This window comes from Pseudorca crassidens, chromosome 2, assembly GCF_039906515.1.
Source record: "Pseudorca crassidens isolate mPseCra1 chromosome 2, mPseCra1.hap1, whole genome shotgun sequence".
Taxonomy (NCBI): domain Eukaryota; kingdom Metazoa; phylum Chordata; class Mammalia; order Artiodactyla; family Delphinidae; genus Pseudorca; species Pseudorca crassidens.
The window spans coordinates 50,593,160-50,609,712 of NC_090297.1; the positions used below are offsets into that span (position 1 = coordinate 50,593,160).

At 44.4% G+C, this 16,553-nt stretch overlaps 1 protein-coding gene across 5 annotated transcripts in view; it reads right to left on the minus strand.

Annotated features, from left to right (window-relative positions):
* Window positions 1-3,418: 3,418 nt before the first annotated feature.
* Window positions 3,419-16,553, minus strand: part of CYP2J2 (cytochrome P450 family 2 subfamily J member 2) — a 31,584-nt gene continuing 18,449 nt past the window's right edge. For 2 of the 5 annotated variants that reach the window (XM_067726344.1, XM_067726343.1), the window contains 4 exons: window positions 15,344-15,485; window positions 12,199-12,386; window positions 9,033-9,171; window positions 3,419-3,894 (listed from right to left, as the gene is read on the minus strand). In XM_067726344.1, coding sequence (XP_067582445.1) covers window positions 3,716-3,894; window positions 9,033-9,171; window positions 12,199-12,386; window positions 15,344-15,485 — 648 coding nt within the window. In that variant the 3' untranslated portion in view covers window positions 3,419-3,715. The remainder of the gene's footprint in view (window positions 3,895-9,032; window positions 9,172-12,198; window positions 12,387-15,343; window positions 15,486-16,553) is intronic. The other 3 variants (XM_067726345.1, XM_067726347.1, XM_067726346.1) reach the window with 3 other exon arrangements.

Sequence of the window (16,553 nt, forward strand, 5' to 3'; positions counted from 1 at the left end):
TTATTGAAAAATAATTTGAAGACCAAAATGTATCCAAATGTTCTCAAAATATTAAAGTCATTGATGCAGTAACGTCAACGAACTACAATTAGGATAAACAAAAAGAAAATTCTACGAAGACACTTTATCACCAAACTGCTAAGGAGTAACAATAAGAGAACAAAATCTACAAAACAGCCAGAGAACAAAAGACTCATAATGAATAGGAAAAAAATATATATGAATTATTGTGGACTTTTCACCCAAAGCTAATCAGAATAAAATGAAGGCTCATCTTCCATTACAAATATATTTGGAACTTTACTTTCAGAGACTTAATGGCAGAAACACCAGGGAATACGTGTGACAGAGTAAAAGTTAAAACTAGGCAAAGAATCCCTTGTAAAGGGATTGTACAGCATTGGTCCAATTTCTGCTACATTTATAGTCCTGGCCTGTTCCTGCCATTCACGGTGCTGACCTTGGGAGACAGCAATGTCCTGAGGAGTCTTGTGTCATTCATCTGCACTTTCATTCAACATAAAAAGAGAAATAGTATTTTTCACGGTCTGATTGTGGCCCGGATAGCACATTTGTAAAGGAATGTGAAAAAGGGCTTCTTTCTTTCTCAGTTTCAGCTGGAGTCCCAGTTGCTGCCAGTCAAGTGGGCCCTGCCAAGTGCTGGTGAGGCCCCAGGTCTAAAGTAAGGCACTGGGACCCTCCCTGTACGGGCCCTGCCACGGGTACGCAGAAACAGCCTTTGAAACCTTGTAGCCCCCTGCCTGGAAAGAGGGTATATAATAGGTGGTAAGGTGAGGAAAGGACTCTCCTGGAGTAAACTTTAGTCAGCCTCCTCTAAACTCTCTAGGTGTTGACCTTGGTGACTGTCCTTGTCGGGCTTGCAAGTTGCAGCAAGATTCTTGCTCAGCCAGATTAGAGGGCAACCCTTACCCTCAATATCTGATCACCCGGGCCTGCCTTCAGCCAGACTCCTGTGGAGTCAGTTTAACCTTGTCCTTTTCCATCCACTGACCCCACCCTGCTCCTTGGCTGTAAAGCCCCACTGTCCATGCTGTATGCAGAATTTAGCCCAGTTCTATACTGAAGACTCTCTCCTTCTATTGCAATAGTCGTGAATGAAATCTGGTTTTGACACTTTACTACTGTTCAGCTCTGGTTTTCTTTAACAGGAGGGTCCTCCCTACTTCCCACCCATCTCCCACAAAGGAGAGAGGGACATAGTTACTCCTCACCAGGGAGGAGGCTTCAAGCCAGGAGGGATTTACCTGTGCTGTGTGGAGTTCCTGGAGTACAAGAACGAGTGCCACATGGAGGTTTGAAACTTCCTATAGGCAATAGGCTCAGTGAGGGCGACTGCAGTGGCTCTCTTGAGAGGGCTGTTTTGGGAGGGACCTCCACATAATGTCATCTTTGTCATAATGTGACATATTGTGGACCCTGTTGCACAGCCAGCTCGGGGTCATCTTGGATCCTAGCAAGAGGACTGCCTGCACTGGTAATATGGGATAAAAGGAGGTGAATTTGCAGATGCCCAGGATTGGGAGAGAGACATTAGGTAGAGGAAAAGCATGACCCCCTCAAGGGCAACGCACATGGAGGGCCCTGGTGGACTGGGGGCCTCCTATGTGTCAGACACAGATACAAAGGAAGAGGGACAGGGGAGCAGGAGCTTCCAAAATGGACCAGCAACAAGAGAGTTACAAAAGGAAGAAAATAAAATCTTTGTGTCATGCTTGGACAGGAAGAGAATTCATATTTTAGAGTTTCTCCAATGAGCTTTGGGGAAAGAAGGAGACATTTTACATGGCCAGAAAATTCAACGACTCTCAGTCATGTGTCCCCAAGCTTTCTGGTTAATTGTGGTCACACTCTACTTGGCTCTGGGTCCCATTGCATCTATTAGGTCAGGATGAGTGTCCAGGGGTTTTCTGTTGACTCCACAGGGAGTAGGTAAACGCCTGCCCACTTAGAATCATGGAAAATGAACAGCAGCGCAGGAATGGAATTCAGAGATCACTCAACAAAGCCCTTCATTTAACAGCTGAGGAGACTGAGCACATAATGGAAAGTCTTTTGGCCAATTTCTCAGTCTTCTACGTGGATGATCTGACTGAGGGAAAACAAGAAGTGGAAGGCAAGATCTCAGGTGTTCTGTTTGATTGGTTTTATTCTAGAAAGAGCATTTGGGTTGTTTTCTAGAGATGCAACTTTCCAGGAGGTTACAAAGAAATGGCCTCCCTCCCTCTGGTGGGTGGCTTTGGTTCTCCCTTTCTGTTCTTCTAGCAGCCAGGAAAGATCAAATCTAACTCCTACATATTAGGAAAGGTTACCACTGCATCCAGACATATTCTCGGCTCTCTCAGACAGACTCAGGCGAGCACCAGCTAGACTCAGTCTCTGTCTCTCTCTTGCCTGCCACCCTCTGACCACCAATTTTCTCTCTCTTGCTTCTTCCCTCCCCCACCCCACCTCATTCTAATTCTCTCTCCTCCCTCCCTTCCCCACCCCACCTCATTCTAATTCTCTCTCTCCTCCCTCCCTCCCTGTTTCCCTTTCTAATGGTCTTCACTGAATTGGCTTTTCTCTGAATCCCAAGCAACAGGAATGAAAAGCCCCAGATCCCCATGGCCCGTTTTGTTCTGACCTAATTACTTAAGTCTAACCACCTTGGAAAAAAAGACCTTCTGTATGGGTTAGGCCTGTTTACCAGGTTTGTTTGTGTTGGTCTGCATGGGTGTTGGCATCAAAACCCCATGGACTATCAGGGGTACCTGGCCTTCCAGTTGATGCCATTTTCTCCCCTCAGTGACTACATGGAGGAGGGTTGAGCAGGATTCTGACATTTCTAGTTCCTGCTACAAAATAGTCTACCAAGGCTCAGCTGTTGTGTTTAGGCAGGGAATACTTGCCAACCAAAAGCCAACATCAATTTGTGAGAAATGATCACACCCACCACATTGTCAAATCCAGTATGAAATGGCTTGGGAATAAATAATGCCTGAGAAGGGATTTAAGGTGAGGAGGCACCTTGAAAGCAGAAAATATTTCCACATTTTTCCCCCCAAACCTGCTTTCCAGGTTTGGTTAAAGTGGTCACATTCTTCTTGGTCCTGGGGTCCAAGGCCAAGGAGTGTATCCTTAGGTAAATCAGAGAAATTTCTTCTCCATAGAAACCTGCCTATAAATCAGGAATCCTACCTGCCCTACTGACTTCCCAGGGGCCATTCGGAGGCAGAAACAGGATGAGCTTGCCCAGTGCTACCAAGTGTGAGGGCCTTTCTAGCTGACCTCTGTGGCTGCCCCAGGGCCCGACTTCTCCTATCCACCATTTCGCACCACTCTGACCCGGGCCATCTCAACAGGCCAGAAGCAAGTCCCCGTTTAAGGAAGGAAGCGGGAAGGAGGCAGATCACAGCTATGACTTTCATGATGTGCTTTATGGTTTCCAAATCACTCTGGTTTTTACAGCAATTCTTCCTTTAGAGAAGGAATCACTATTCTCTTTTCATTTCCTGGCTGGAGAGGCAAATCACTCACAACATACCTGATTTGCTCAAGGCTCCACGGGAGATGGCAAAGCTGGGGTTTGGATCCTGTTTCCTCTGAGTCCAGTTCCTATGGCCTGTCCTCAGAGGCACTGCATGCTGTTCCCTCCTGCCTTGGGGGGACACGGCCATTCTTCCTGCTTTCCTTCCCCTCTCCCTCCCTGACAACGTCATGCCCAAGGAACGGCACAGAGGCGGTGGCTGACTGGAGAGATGGTCAGGCTCATTCTGAAGTTCAGACTCAGCTTCTCATTGTTTGGAGGCCTGAAGGTAAATTTTTGCACAAGGGAAGTAAAGAAAATAAACAACTCAGTTCTCGCCAACTGTTCTCCAAGGCACATCCGCTTACCTGAAAGACAAAAATATAAGGTGAGTTACCTGTTCGGGCGGCGTCTGTGCCCAGCAAGGACTGAAACCTTCTACCACGTCTTGTGAAACCTGAGCAAACGGAGGGCCTGCTAGGCCCTGGGGCTTTATGTACTCGGCTTATTTGATTGCAGCCACCTGAGTTAACCAAAGCCCAGCGAGCTAAATCCACAATCACACACTCCGATGCCTTCAGGAATCAGGCAGATGAGGCACAGGTGAGGCACAGGGTGTAGATGAAAGAAGTCAGAGGCCTGGGTTGATCGAGCAAGTGAAGTCTAGCCTAAGGCCTTTCAAAAATCCATTAGCAAACAATAATGACAAAAGCAGACAAAGAACAAAATTCTAGGTAATTTTTCTCAATTGTTAAAAGAAAATTGTTGAAAAGTATAAGCAAGTAAACATCAGAGCAAGGTTTCTCAAGAATGAGGCATCTTTTCTCTTTATCACGTTTCCCTCCTTAATGACTGGAAACCTCTCTGCCATGGCTACCTGCGCAGGGCAGACGCCATCTCATCCCACTTGTGCTTCACGTCTTCTGGGTTTCCGCCACGCCCTCCCCCTCATGAACGCGCTGCTCGCCTGACTTGTGTAACAGCACCCCACGCTGGTCTCTACCACCAGCCCTCTTGTGGGTGTTTTAATAACTTACTTTCTCCCTAAGTAATATATATTCACTACAAAAAGAAAAAAAATTGTGAAAAGTATAAACACAATAGAAGATCTCATAATCCAGACAGAACCCTTGTTAACGTTTTGACATATTTCCTCATGGTCCTTGTAAGGATGCTCCAGCACACCATCACTGGGATTACTCTCTGTAGCTAATTCTGTGTGCTGCTTTTACTACTTTGTGTTTCCCCATGTCATGAAACTTTCCTGGAAACAGTTTATATACACATGCCTCTATTTTGTTCTTGCCTGTAATGAGCTGTTGAGGAAATAAAATTAGAGAGTATCTGCAAAAGTGTTTAGTAAATTGAAATATGCTTCAGAATTATATCATACTTATATTGTTTTGTGCCTGTTTCCCACCAGCGTGTGCCTATTTATCTCTGTTCCCCTCATCCTTATCTCTTTACCCATCACAAATAGTACAATGAGGAAATCTGTTAAAATAGTACCAGATCAGATGTATTGTAAATACCCAAGATTTTCCTAGAAGAATCCAGATATTGTGACAAAACTGGACCTAGGGAGTCAGGAACCAGGGTTAAAGTACAGGTTCTGCCAGTAACCAGCTCTGAGCTATGAGTAAACCCTTTATTCTTACAGACCTAAACATGTCAAACTTGTCAAACATATGAGATAATCTCTCTCCTAACTACATTATGTGGATGGGCAAGGATACCAGTAAGACAGGAGATATGAATTTGCTTTTAAAATTATGAAAACAAGGGCTACTTGATTTCAAAGCTTCATCCTTGACCACGGGAAACATGGACCTTCTCCTTGACGCTTCCACTAACTAACCAGGTCAATTACCTCATTAGTAAAATGAGAACACTGACCCAGGGTTTTTGGGAAAAGTTCTTCCTAACCTTATCTCCCACGATCCAGTGACTTTTTAAACATTTGTTTGAAAAATGAGGACTCAGCCTCTTGCCTTTCATGAAGCTGTCTGCTGCTTTGTTGGATCAAGTGGGAAAAACTTAAATGAGGAAAAGAAAATATAAATTTGCAGTAATAGCTTTGCCATTTGCCCTGATTGTGTACGTATCCTAATTCCACACCTGATCATCTTTTGCAATCTATCCCATCCCTTCAGGGAGGCTGTTTTTAGAAAGTGCTGGATCAAGAATGAGGCAAAGCAGCTGTGCACCAAAGCCGGGAGTGTGGCGGGGGAAAGCCAGACGGTGGTGTTGACTTCTTAAGTCAGTGCATCTTTCAGGTTTCTATCTCTTGAAAACTGTTTAGCTAGGCCTCATTCTGTCACAGCTGAGGGAATCCCCAAATTGCTTGCCTTCTAAGAATTTCATTCTTCTCAGGCAGAAAGACAGATAGTGAGACCAACTGCTTGCAAAAATGGCTCCAATTTCCCCTCTCGCCCTGTATCCCCATCATTTGCAATGTGATTTCATAGCTCTTCCCATAACAATTGTGCTATTTTCCCTTCCCCTTGCACCAGGTCTCACCTTATGACTTGTACTGGCAACAGAATGCAGGGGGGAGTGATGGTTGCCAGTTCCCAGCCTGGCCCTTAGGAGGCATTGTGTGCTTCCTGTTCTCCCTCTTGGGGTCTTTATCTTCCACATGAACACCAGCCCGGCTAGCTTGCTGGAGGATGAAACTTGGAAAAGAGCCCCATTGTCCCAGCTGAGGTCATCCTAGATCCGCCTTCAGCCTGCTGACCTCCCAAAAAGGCCAGAGAGGCCAGCTAAGATCAGTTGAGCTCCCAGCTCAACTACAGACTCCTGAGCAATAATACACACTTATGGTTTTAAGTCACTGAGTTTTCCACCTTTGTTATGCAGCAATGTAATAATGGATACATAGGATATGAACTTGCTGAATCTTAAAATGGAAGGGCCTTTAAGTGGGGAAATGAGTTACATTGTAATTATGCAGGAAGGAGCACTAGATGAGAACGAGGGAACTTGAGTCTTAGGCCCTGTTCAGCCAATTCTTTGGGCATGTGATCTTGAATAAGAAACAATTCTCTCTTATTCTTAGTTTCCTTACATTAAGAAACGGCATACTGATCGATTGCCTGTCTAACTATTAATAACTGGGTTGCTGTAAGGATTAAATGAGATAATTTGCTTGCAAATGAAACCTGTAATTAAAAGGGTGTGTTATAACTCTCAATAGCAAAAACAACAGTGAGTCAAGAATAATTATAATACTTAAAATACACAGGTGAAACTTTGCATTATAATAGGAAATCTGAAGCTCTTGTAGACAGGAAGACTGGAAGGTATTCCCATATCTCATGTCTGCTTTCATGTTAGGAAGTGACTTGGCCAACGTGAGGAAAAGTGGCATAGACCAGAGGAAGAAAGACACAGAAGATCTAATCAGAATCAGTCCAGATACACTCAGGACAGTGTCCTATAGCAGGAAAATCTGGGCTCCGGATCACGCATACATGGATTCAAATTCAAGGGTCTCCCTTTCTGTACTTTGGTGGCATGATCAACAAAATGACACTGTCTCAGCAAATCAATCTATATTTAATTTAATGATAAGAAACCTATCATGAATTTCTGAGTGTCAACTCTGTAGCATAGTTACCTTTTTTAGGAGACACTGCTAGGAAGAGCACAGGCTTTAGTGTTTGATAAACCTGGTTAACATTGAGTTCTAGCTCTGCCTTGTGAGATTTATAGCTTTTTAGATGCTATAAACGGCCCTGTCAAGCCTCAGGGCTTATCTCCAATGTGGTGATAATAGGAATTTGAAACTTGTAAGTTTACACTAGAACACATGCTCCTTAAGAGATATTTTTTTCTACTTCATTCATTGTCATATCCTCAGGGCTGAATGCCTGACACATGATAGATGCTCAGGAAATATTTATAAAATTAAGAAATTGGGAAATTAGTTGAATTGATCTCTGCAACATACCTAACTCAATACATGGAATATACTAAATTTTTTCTTACTAATTTTACATTGTTATAAATTAAAACACCCTTTTGGAACTGGCTGGCTTGGAAACATGAGAGTTTTCACTGCATCTGCTTTTGTACATTTCAAGTTGTATACCATGTAAATGTATTAATTAGGTTTTTAAAAGGTCATTAGAATGTGAAACAGCAAAAGGACCTCTTCAGGGACCTGTTATAGAGTAGAATCTCATCTAGTTAAGCCTGTGGCACTTAGAGTCACTTGTGATGCCCATAATGAGAAGCAAGTAGCCCTTTTCCTTGCCCCTCCCCCAGCCTCTTCTTAGCAATTGGCTCTAGTTCTGTGTGAATGGGTTGCCCTAAAAAGATCTTGGAACATTTAAAACTCTATAAAGAAGGCAAGTGTTCAACCTTCTCTCTGGGAGACAGGCAGTGTCTGAGCTCTTGTTCCAGTGTTCTGGGGGACAGCACAACGTGGAGCTGAAATCTCCATCAGAGTCAAGCCAGGACTTGGGAATTAAGGGCATAAGTCCTGGTGATGCTCCACCCAGGGAATCCTGAGTTGCAACCAACGGCAACAGTGAGTCATGCTGGGACTTCCCTGGTGGCACAGTGGTTAAGAATCCGCCTGCCAATGCAGGGGACTCGGGTTCGAGCCCTGGTCTGGGAAGATCCCACATGCCACAGAGCAACTAAGCCTGTGCGCCACAACTGCTGAGCCTGTGCTCTAGAGCCTGCGAGCCGCAACTACTGAGCCCACATGCCACAACTACTGAAGCCTGTGTGCCTAGAGCCCGTGCTCCGCAGCAAGAGAAGACACTGCAATGAGAAGCCCGCGCACCGCAAGGAAGAGTAGCCCCGCTCTCTGCAACTAGAGAAAGCCCACGTGCAGCAACAAAGACCCAGTGCAGCCAAAAATAAATAAATAAATAAACAAACAAACAAACAAAACATGCTTTAAGAAAAAAAAAAAGAGTGAGTCATGCTGGAGTGGACTATCTGGTGTGGACTGAACACTGCTGCTTGCCATTCCGGTTAAACAGTGAAGGCTGCCCTCCATGAGCCGTCGGTCACTGCAGCTGACCCCAGTGGTGTGCTCTGAGTGGAATTCAGGCTGGAGAAAAAGAGGATACTGGCCCTAGAGTGTTAGGATGCATATAAAGGAATAATTTCAATGAGCCCAAACTCTTGCATCTTCCCATAAAAAGAAAGGCACTAAAATCATAAATTTGAGATGTCCGGTTTTTTTTTTTTGTGACTAGCAGTAATCTTTTGATGTTTGACTACATGGTTTTTTTCCATCAAAAACTCCTATATATCCTCATTCTTTCCTTATCTTTTGGGAACAGTCCCTAAGAGCTATCTGAGAGGCTGCCTTCCCAGGGTAGAGTCCTCAGTAATGCCCCGAATAAAACATTCTCAACTTTTAGGCTGTGAGTTATTTCTTCCTGTTGGACCTGGAGACATTCCAACTAAAGCAAAGCACATCAGGGAGAAAAGTAGGGAAGGGCTGAGAGTCTGGGTTCCCACACTCTTATTTCTTGCTACTCACCTACTGAGAAAGGCAGAAAGGCTTCCCTTTTCTTAAACTGTCCATTCTCCAGAAAATGCTCCGGATTGAAAACGTCGGGGGTGGCCCACTCTGCGGGGTCCCTGTGCAGTGCAGTCAGGTTAGTCAGGACCATGGTCCCCTGGAGAAGGCAGCAAGGACTCAGGTAAGACTTGACCCACACAACACACATATGCAGAGGGGCGGCAGTCTCCCCGGCTCCCACAGCAAGGCTGATAGCACCCTGAACTCCCTCAGCCTCCCCAGTCCGCTCCCTCTGAGCCCAACCCCTAGGACCCTGCTCTTTGCCATGGGACAGCTTACCATGATGGACTGGAACTGTCTGCTGGGAATTTTACCTGGGGAAGTGTGACTACTCGACTGCAGAATGGATCTCTGCAGGGACTTGTCAGTGTATAATTTGGGAGGGAACACGTATGCGTCAATAAGAGAAAAATGTGACATCTCCCACTCTCTTCCCTCCAATGTCTAGTCCGTTCTACAGAGAGTTTCATAATAGAATGAGGTCACCCAGTGAAAGGAACCACTATCCTTCCAGATACATAACAAGAAACCCAGGAGTCCTCCTTAGTGCCTCCCTTTCCCTCATTCTGCCCTCATCCAGTCCTTAAGCTAGGCTGGTCAACTGTACTTGAAATTTCTCTTGATTCTGTCCCCTCCATTTTATGTCCACCACTGCCCTCTGGTCCAGGCTATCACCTTGCTTGGCTATACTCCTATAATAGCCCTAACTATGTCCATTTCCTCTCTTCCCCTTCAATGTGCTCCACACTAGCTTTGAACATAATTTAATCATTCCACACCCGTCCACCCACCACACCTGGAACCTGATAGATACTCTTCAATAGCTCCCAACACTCTTAGATTAAGGACACATCACCTGCTCCCTGTCTGAGCGACCCTCCTTCTGCCTGCACTCCCACTATACCAAGCTTCCTTCAGTTTCTCAAACATGCCACATGTTCCCACTCATTTCTGTGCCTTTTTACATGCTGTTCACATTGCCTGAAATATCCTTCCTCCCCACTCTGTCATCGAGTTGACTCTTAATCATCCTTTTTTTTTTTTGCAGTACGCGGGCCTCTCACTGTTGTGGCCTCCCCCGTTGCGGAGCAACAGGCTCCAGACGCGCAGGCTCAGAGGCCATGGCTCATGGGCCCAGCCGCTCCCCGGCATGTGGGATCTTCCTGGACCAGGGCACGAACCCGTGTCCCCTGCATCGGCAGGTGGACTCTCAACCACTGCGCCACCAGGGAAGTCCTCTTAATCATCCTTTAATCCTCAGCTCAAACCTCACTTCCTTTGGGAAGTCTTCTCTGCCTGCGCTTGCTCCCATTCCTCATTGCAGCTAGCTTGCGTCTTTCTAAAAGCCAGTGAGTTTTTTCCCTTGGGCGGTTACCATGGTTTATACTTATAAACTTGCATGATTATTTTCCTCTGAGTTGTTTTCTGAGCCCTAAACGTTTTAGGTGCTTAATGAACATCTGATGAATTAATAAAGAATAATAACTGCTATTTTGAGCACTTTCTATAGTCAGCACAAGGTTAAATAGTATACATGCATGATCTCATTACATGTTCACCTGTGAGGTGGATTTAAATGCACTTTTACGGATAAAGAATTTGAAGCTCTGAGAGGTTGAATAAGATGCCCAAAGTCACAGGGTGGGAGGAAGTAGAACAATGATTTGTATTAGGACGTTTGACATCAGAGTTATGGCTCCTAGCCTCTACAATGTATAGTCAATGGGATCTCACAGTTCCTAGGATGATAATTCCAGTCAATATTAAAGATCAATGTTAGAACAAGTCTGTTGAGCTGGGATGATTCCCTGGAGCTAAATGAATTGCTATAAAAATGCAAAGATCACCTGTGAGATAATTTACCTCAGCCTTCACCCACAAGATGATCCATCAGCAAGAAAATAGTAAAAGCAATTGCTGCAGGAATAGCTGCTTTTCCTGGCTCTGCAGGGATGGTGACGAAGGGGTATCCAATGCGGAAGCTCCTCTGGCTTTGCCTTGAGATCATCCCCAGGTACAACAAACAGAGCAACTTAGACAAACTGGATCTAATGAATCCACAGAGGCCCACCAAGGTGGAGAAAGGAAAGAACTGTAAACGTGCAGTGTGCAGAGAGGACACTAGGGGGCATAGGAGAGCTGCCTGCTGAGATCCTAAGAGTGGTGTGCAGAGTGAGAGCAGAATTTCCTTTGTGAGGACCGGGAATTTAACAGGGACCCACTGAGGAATATTTCAGGGAGACTCTTTTAAAGTCAAAGTAAAGCAACTCCTGTGGAGAGAACATGGTGTAGTACAAAAAAGATGAGCCTGGGAATCAGAACAGTTCCGTTCCTGGAGCCCAACTCTTGTCACTGTAGCTGAGAGATCTTATGCAAGATTAATTACTCTCTGAGCCTCAGCTTCCAAATTTATAAAATGAGGATAACAGAATTATTCTGAGGACTAAGACATTTTAAATAACCTATATAGTCCATGGAACATAATCCTATTTAAAAAGCATTGGTTCCTTTTCTGATATTTAATACTGCACACAATTGTATTGCTTTCCCTTGTGAGACAGTCCCATTAAGGGGCTGTAAGTCAAAGCTGGAAAAATACCAGTGGGGATATTATGTTAGAAACACCAGCATCAATGTGATGTTGGCCCAGGAGGTCTCAAGTGTCCCTTCATATTTCAACATTCTATAACCCAGGATTATGAAGCAGAATTTTCTAAAGTAAGTCTGGCAGGTCCCTATCCTGTAAGAAGCTCTCCCAAGGCAAAGAAATGGACCTCATGGCAAAGTCTGACTGAGAATTGCTTCTTGCTCTATCCCCAGAAATATTCACAATGCATGTCACGTAGTAAGAAATCTCACAGCAAAGAAAAGCCAGGCTTTGCCTAAACACAGCTAACCTAGGAATCCCCCTTCCCCTCCATAACTCCTATTAACAACCAGTTGAACTAATTTTCTAAGATCATACCCAGGGAACAAAACTAGTATTTCATCTGGCATAATATATCTCTCTCCCTATTGAAGTGATTCTCTAGGACAAGAACACATGTTACTTTTCCAGTTGAGATTCCCACCATTTACAAATATGAACTTGGAGATCTGAGGCTGTGAATGAGCCCCTAATTACCTTGGGCAGGTGGTATCCACCCAAGGTGGTGTCCACTGTCACCTCTCTGGGCACATTCATGGGGATGATGTTTCCCATTCTCTGCACCTCGTGGATGACAGCATTGGTGTAGGGCATGGACTCTCGAGCTGCCGTGCTCGGCTGCTGTGATTGGCCAAGCACCCTGTCGATCTCAGCTTGGACTTTTTCTGGAAAAGCAGAGGAGGTTCTATTATTCTATTATTCCATAACTTTCCTTGAGCCTCGTTAAGGAATGGAATAACCAGGATCAAAATGGCTAAAGTTATCGTAGGCTCTCTAGACTAGCTCCTCAGGGAGGTATGTGAGTGGAAAGTGGGCCCTGCTGTGAGACAAATCTGGTGGCAAACTCTTGCTCTACAACATTCCTGCTGCACTTTACTGAAATCATTTGAGCCTCAGTTTGCTCTTTTTATTCATTAGAATAAATCCACTTCCGCTTTAAGATGTTTTGAGATATACACGAACTGATTTAGGGAAGCAACCAACAAATGAAAAAAAATCCCATTAATTGTGCCCCAATATCTGTTTTCTTCTTTTTCTACAAAAATAGATATTTTAGCTGGATACCTGGTTGCACAGCTAAAGACTACATTTCCCAGATTCCCCTGTGACTAAGTTCTGACCAATAGAATGTAAGTAGAGAGGATGTTTAATACTTGGAAGAGGCCCTTAAAGGAAGGGTGTGTGCTTCCTCCTCCTTCTTCCCTTCCTACTGGTGGAAAGGCAACCTTAGAGGTGAGCCATCTTTGAGAGTGCCAACAAGGGCACCATTCTAGATACAGCAGAGCAACACAATGGAAAGAGCTTGGACCCCAAAAGGGTTCTGCAGAGTCCAGCTTAGAGTTTCTCATTTCAAAGAAAAATAAAACTCCTTTTTTTAAAACTGAATATTTAAAAACTTTAAAATTGTGGTAAAATAAATATCATATATAATTTACTATCTTAATCATTTTAAGTGTGCAGTTTATTCACATTATTGTGCTACCAATCTCCAGAAATTTTTATCTTGCAAAACTGAAATTCTACATCCATTGAAGAGGATGCCATTTTGCACTTTCCCCAGGCTCTGACAACCACCATTTTATTTTTGCTTTCTATGAATTCAACCACTCTAGATACATTATATGAATAGAATCACACAGAATATGCCTTTTTTGACTGGATTACTTAGTTTAGCATAATGTCTTCAAGGTTCATCCATGTCGTAGCATGTGTCAGAATGTTTTCTTTGTTTTTTTTTTTTTTTTTGTGTGTGGTACGCGGGCCTCTCACTGTTGTGGCCTCTCCCGTTGCGGGGCACAGGCTCCAGACGCGCAGGCTCAGCGGCCATGGCTCACGGGCCCAGGCGCTCCGCGGCATGTGGGATCTCCCGGACTGGGGCACGAACCCGCGTCCCCTGCATCAGCAGGCGGACTCTCAATCACTGCGCCACCAGGGCAGCCCAGAATGTTTTCTTTTTAAGGCTGATTAATATTCCATTGCATTCCACATTTTGCTTATCCATTCATCCATCGATAGTAACTTGGGCTGCATCTACTTTTTTATGCCATTTTAAGCCACTGTTATTTTGGAGCCTCTAATAGGGAAACTGTATCAATACGCTAACTAGGTGGCTTTTAAATTTAAAAAGGACTTCCTTGGTGATGCAGTGGTTAAGAATCCACCTGCCAATGCAGGAGACACGGGTTCAATCCCTGATCCGGGAAGATCCCACATGCCACGGAGCAACTAAGCCTGTGCACCACAACTACTGAGCCTGTGCTCTAGAGCCCGCAAGCCACAACTATTGAGCCCACGCACCACAACTACTGAACCCCGCGTGCCTAGAGCCCGTGCTCCGCAACAACAGAAGCCACCGCAACAAGAAGCCTGAGCACCGCAACGAAGAGTAGCCCCCTCTCGCCGCAACTAGAGAAAGCCCGCGCACAGCAAAGAAGACCCAATGCAGCCAAAAATAAATAAATAAAATTTATGAAAAAAGTATCTGATAAATAAAAACACAGAGAATTTATAAATAAATAAATTTAAATAAAACCCTGTAATTCACAGTTACAAGTGCATTTTTTAAGTGCATGACTCAGGACACATAAGCATAAATATACACACATATAAAACAAATATTTATTCATATGTATAAGGAAAGAAAGTTTCACGAAAAAGCCTTATCCTTAATACACAGAAAGCATTCTGATTTCCCTAATCTATTTTTTTTAATTTAGGGAAAAAAGTTAGTCTCGATCCACTAAATTGACTTTATGTCCTGTTAATAAACTTTTACCCACAGTTTGCAGAACTGTATCCCAACAGTTTTTATCCTTCATGTGCTTAAACTGTTTGGGGGCCTAGAAAAGGAAAAATGATTGTAACAGTCACTGTCGTCGAAAGGATTACAGTCTGTGGGGAAGGTATACAAATAATGTGTGGAAGCAAAGTGATGGAGGTGCAGTTAGGCAACCTCTAAAGGAAGGAAATGCTAGTATTTTCCCAGAAGTGTGGGGAGACATCTTGGAGGGGCTGTGGTTGAGTAAACTCTTCAAGCGTAGCTAGGAGTTTACCGTGCAGAGAAATTAGGGAAATACATTTTGGTATTATTCTTCTAGGGAAGAGCAGGTGTTACGGCCCAGAGGTACAAATAAGGACAGTGAAATTAAGTGACATATGACTTAATGACGCCCCCATGCAGGGTGGGTAGAGTCGAGGCTGGATGGGCAGAAAGAGGCCCAGCAGAGGGCATGATATACCAGATTAGGGAGTATGAGCATTGTCCACAGGGCAATGGAAGACATTACTTCGAAGGAGGGAGGGCTGCGACCAGATTTCATATGTGAGTGGAATGGAACTCTTTCCTGGAACTCACCACAATGTCAGTGGACTTCACTGTTTTTCCCACTGGACTGGGAGTTTCCTGAGGGCTGGGACTCTCTGTTATAGTTGTGTTACATGGACCCATCACAATCCTCACAGAAAAACCGAAGAAGGTTCCCGTTCTCAAGTCCACCTGGCCCGGTAACTGTCCTACCTATCTCTTCATCCTACCATGCTACCTTCTGGTCCCACCTTGGGACAGTGTGTTCCAGGAGGCGCCATTCTGACCTGGCCCAGGCCCATCCACTGACATGCTCACCTTGGATTTCGGGGTAGAGGGCCATGTAGAGCAGACCCCAGCGCAGCGTGGTCGAAGTTGTCTCCGTTCCAGCAAAGAAGAGGTCCAGGGTGCTGTAGATGAGGTTTTCCTCGTGGAAACTTGAAGTAGCACTGCCCTTATGCTAGAAAGCACAATGATTATTGGATTATTCAGATGGTTCTTAGTTGCCACAACACAGGGGCCCTCATCCTAGAGAAAACGTGGAAGGAGAGAGCACAGGAGAAATGACTTTCCCTTTGGTCATCTCAGGAGGCAGAGGCTTATTACTGCAACATCACTAGAGTCCTCCTGCCCCAAGTGCTGGAAGCTTTTGTTAGCTTTGGTGGATGAAACAACACAACTAATTTTTGTACACCCATAATTTTGGAGAATCTAGCATTACACTGGAAAAACAGCCTTGGGTTCCAATAGTAGCCACACCATTCACTATCTGTATGACTTGAGCAAGTGAATAAACCTTTCTGTGCTTATATGCTATTTCACAAAATAGAAATAACAATACTCACCCCTTAAGATGGCATTCTGAATTATGCGAGATGGAAAGGACACATAGCAAATTCTCAACAAATGTTTGTACTGATACCAGAAAGAATAACTGAATTTCTCTAAAGTACAATAATTCTCATATCTCCCTGTTAATCTTTTCCTTTTTAGGTTAAACTTCTCTGGTTCCAACAGCCATTCCTCATGGCACTCCAGCAGCTTTGCCACATTCCTCCAGAAGCTTCAATGCATCAACATTCCTCCCTCTGTGGTCCCACACCTGCACACCATATAGCAAGTGACGTCTCCCCCTCTGGGGAGTAATCAATGCTTCTATTAATGTTATGCCAATCAGGTGAAACAAGAGTGGAGTTGGAAAGAAATCCACATTTCTGCCAACTCTAGGAGAACGAATGAGTAATCTGATGAGTCAAAGATAATGACACAGACGCAGTGATGTGTGCTAACCAGGGGTGTTACTATGGTAAAGGATATACATCCCATTTTGCTTTTTTCCTGTAGTAATATTAAAAAGCGGATGACATGGCGATGAGGGAGGAAGGCGAATGTCTGTCCCATTTGAGACTAATCTCTGGCAACTGACACAGATTCACTTGTGCTCTGCACTGGGAGCTGGGGGAAGGGGTAGGTAACTGGCACCAGTCTGACTAATGATGAAACAGCACTTATTCTTCCTTTTGTCTGT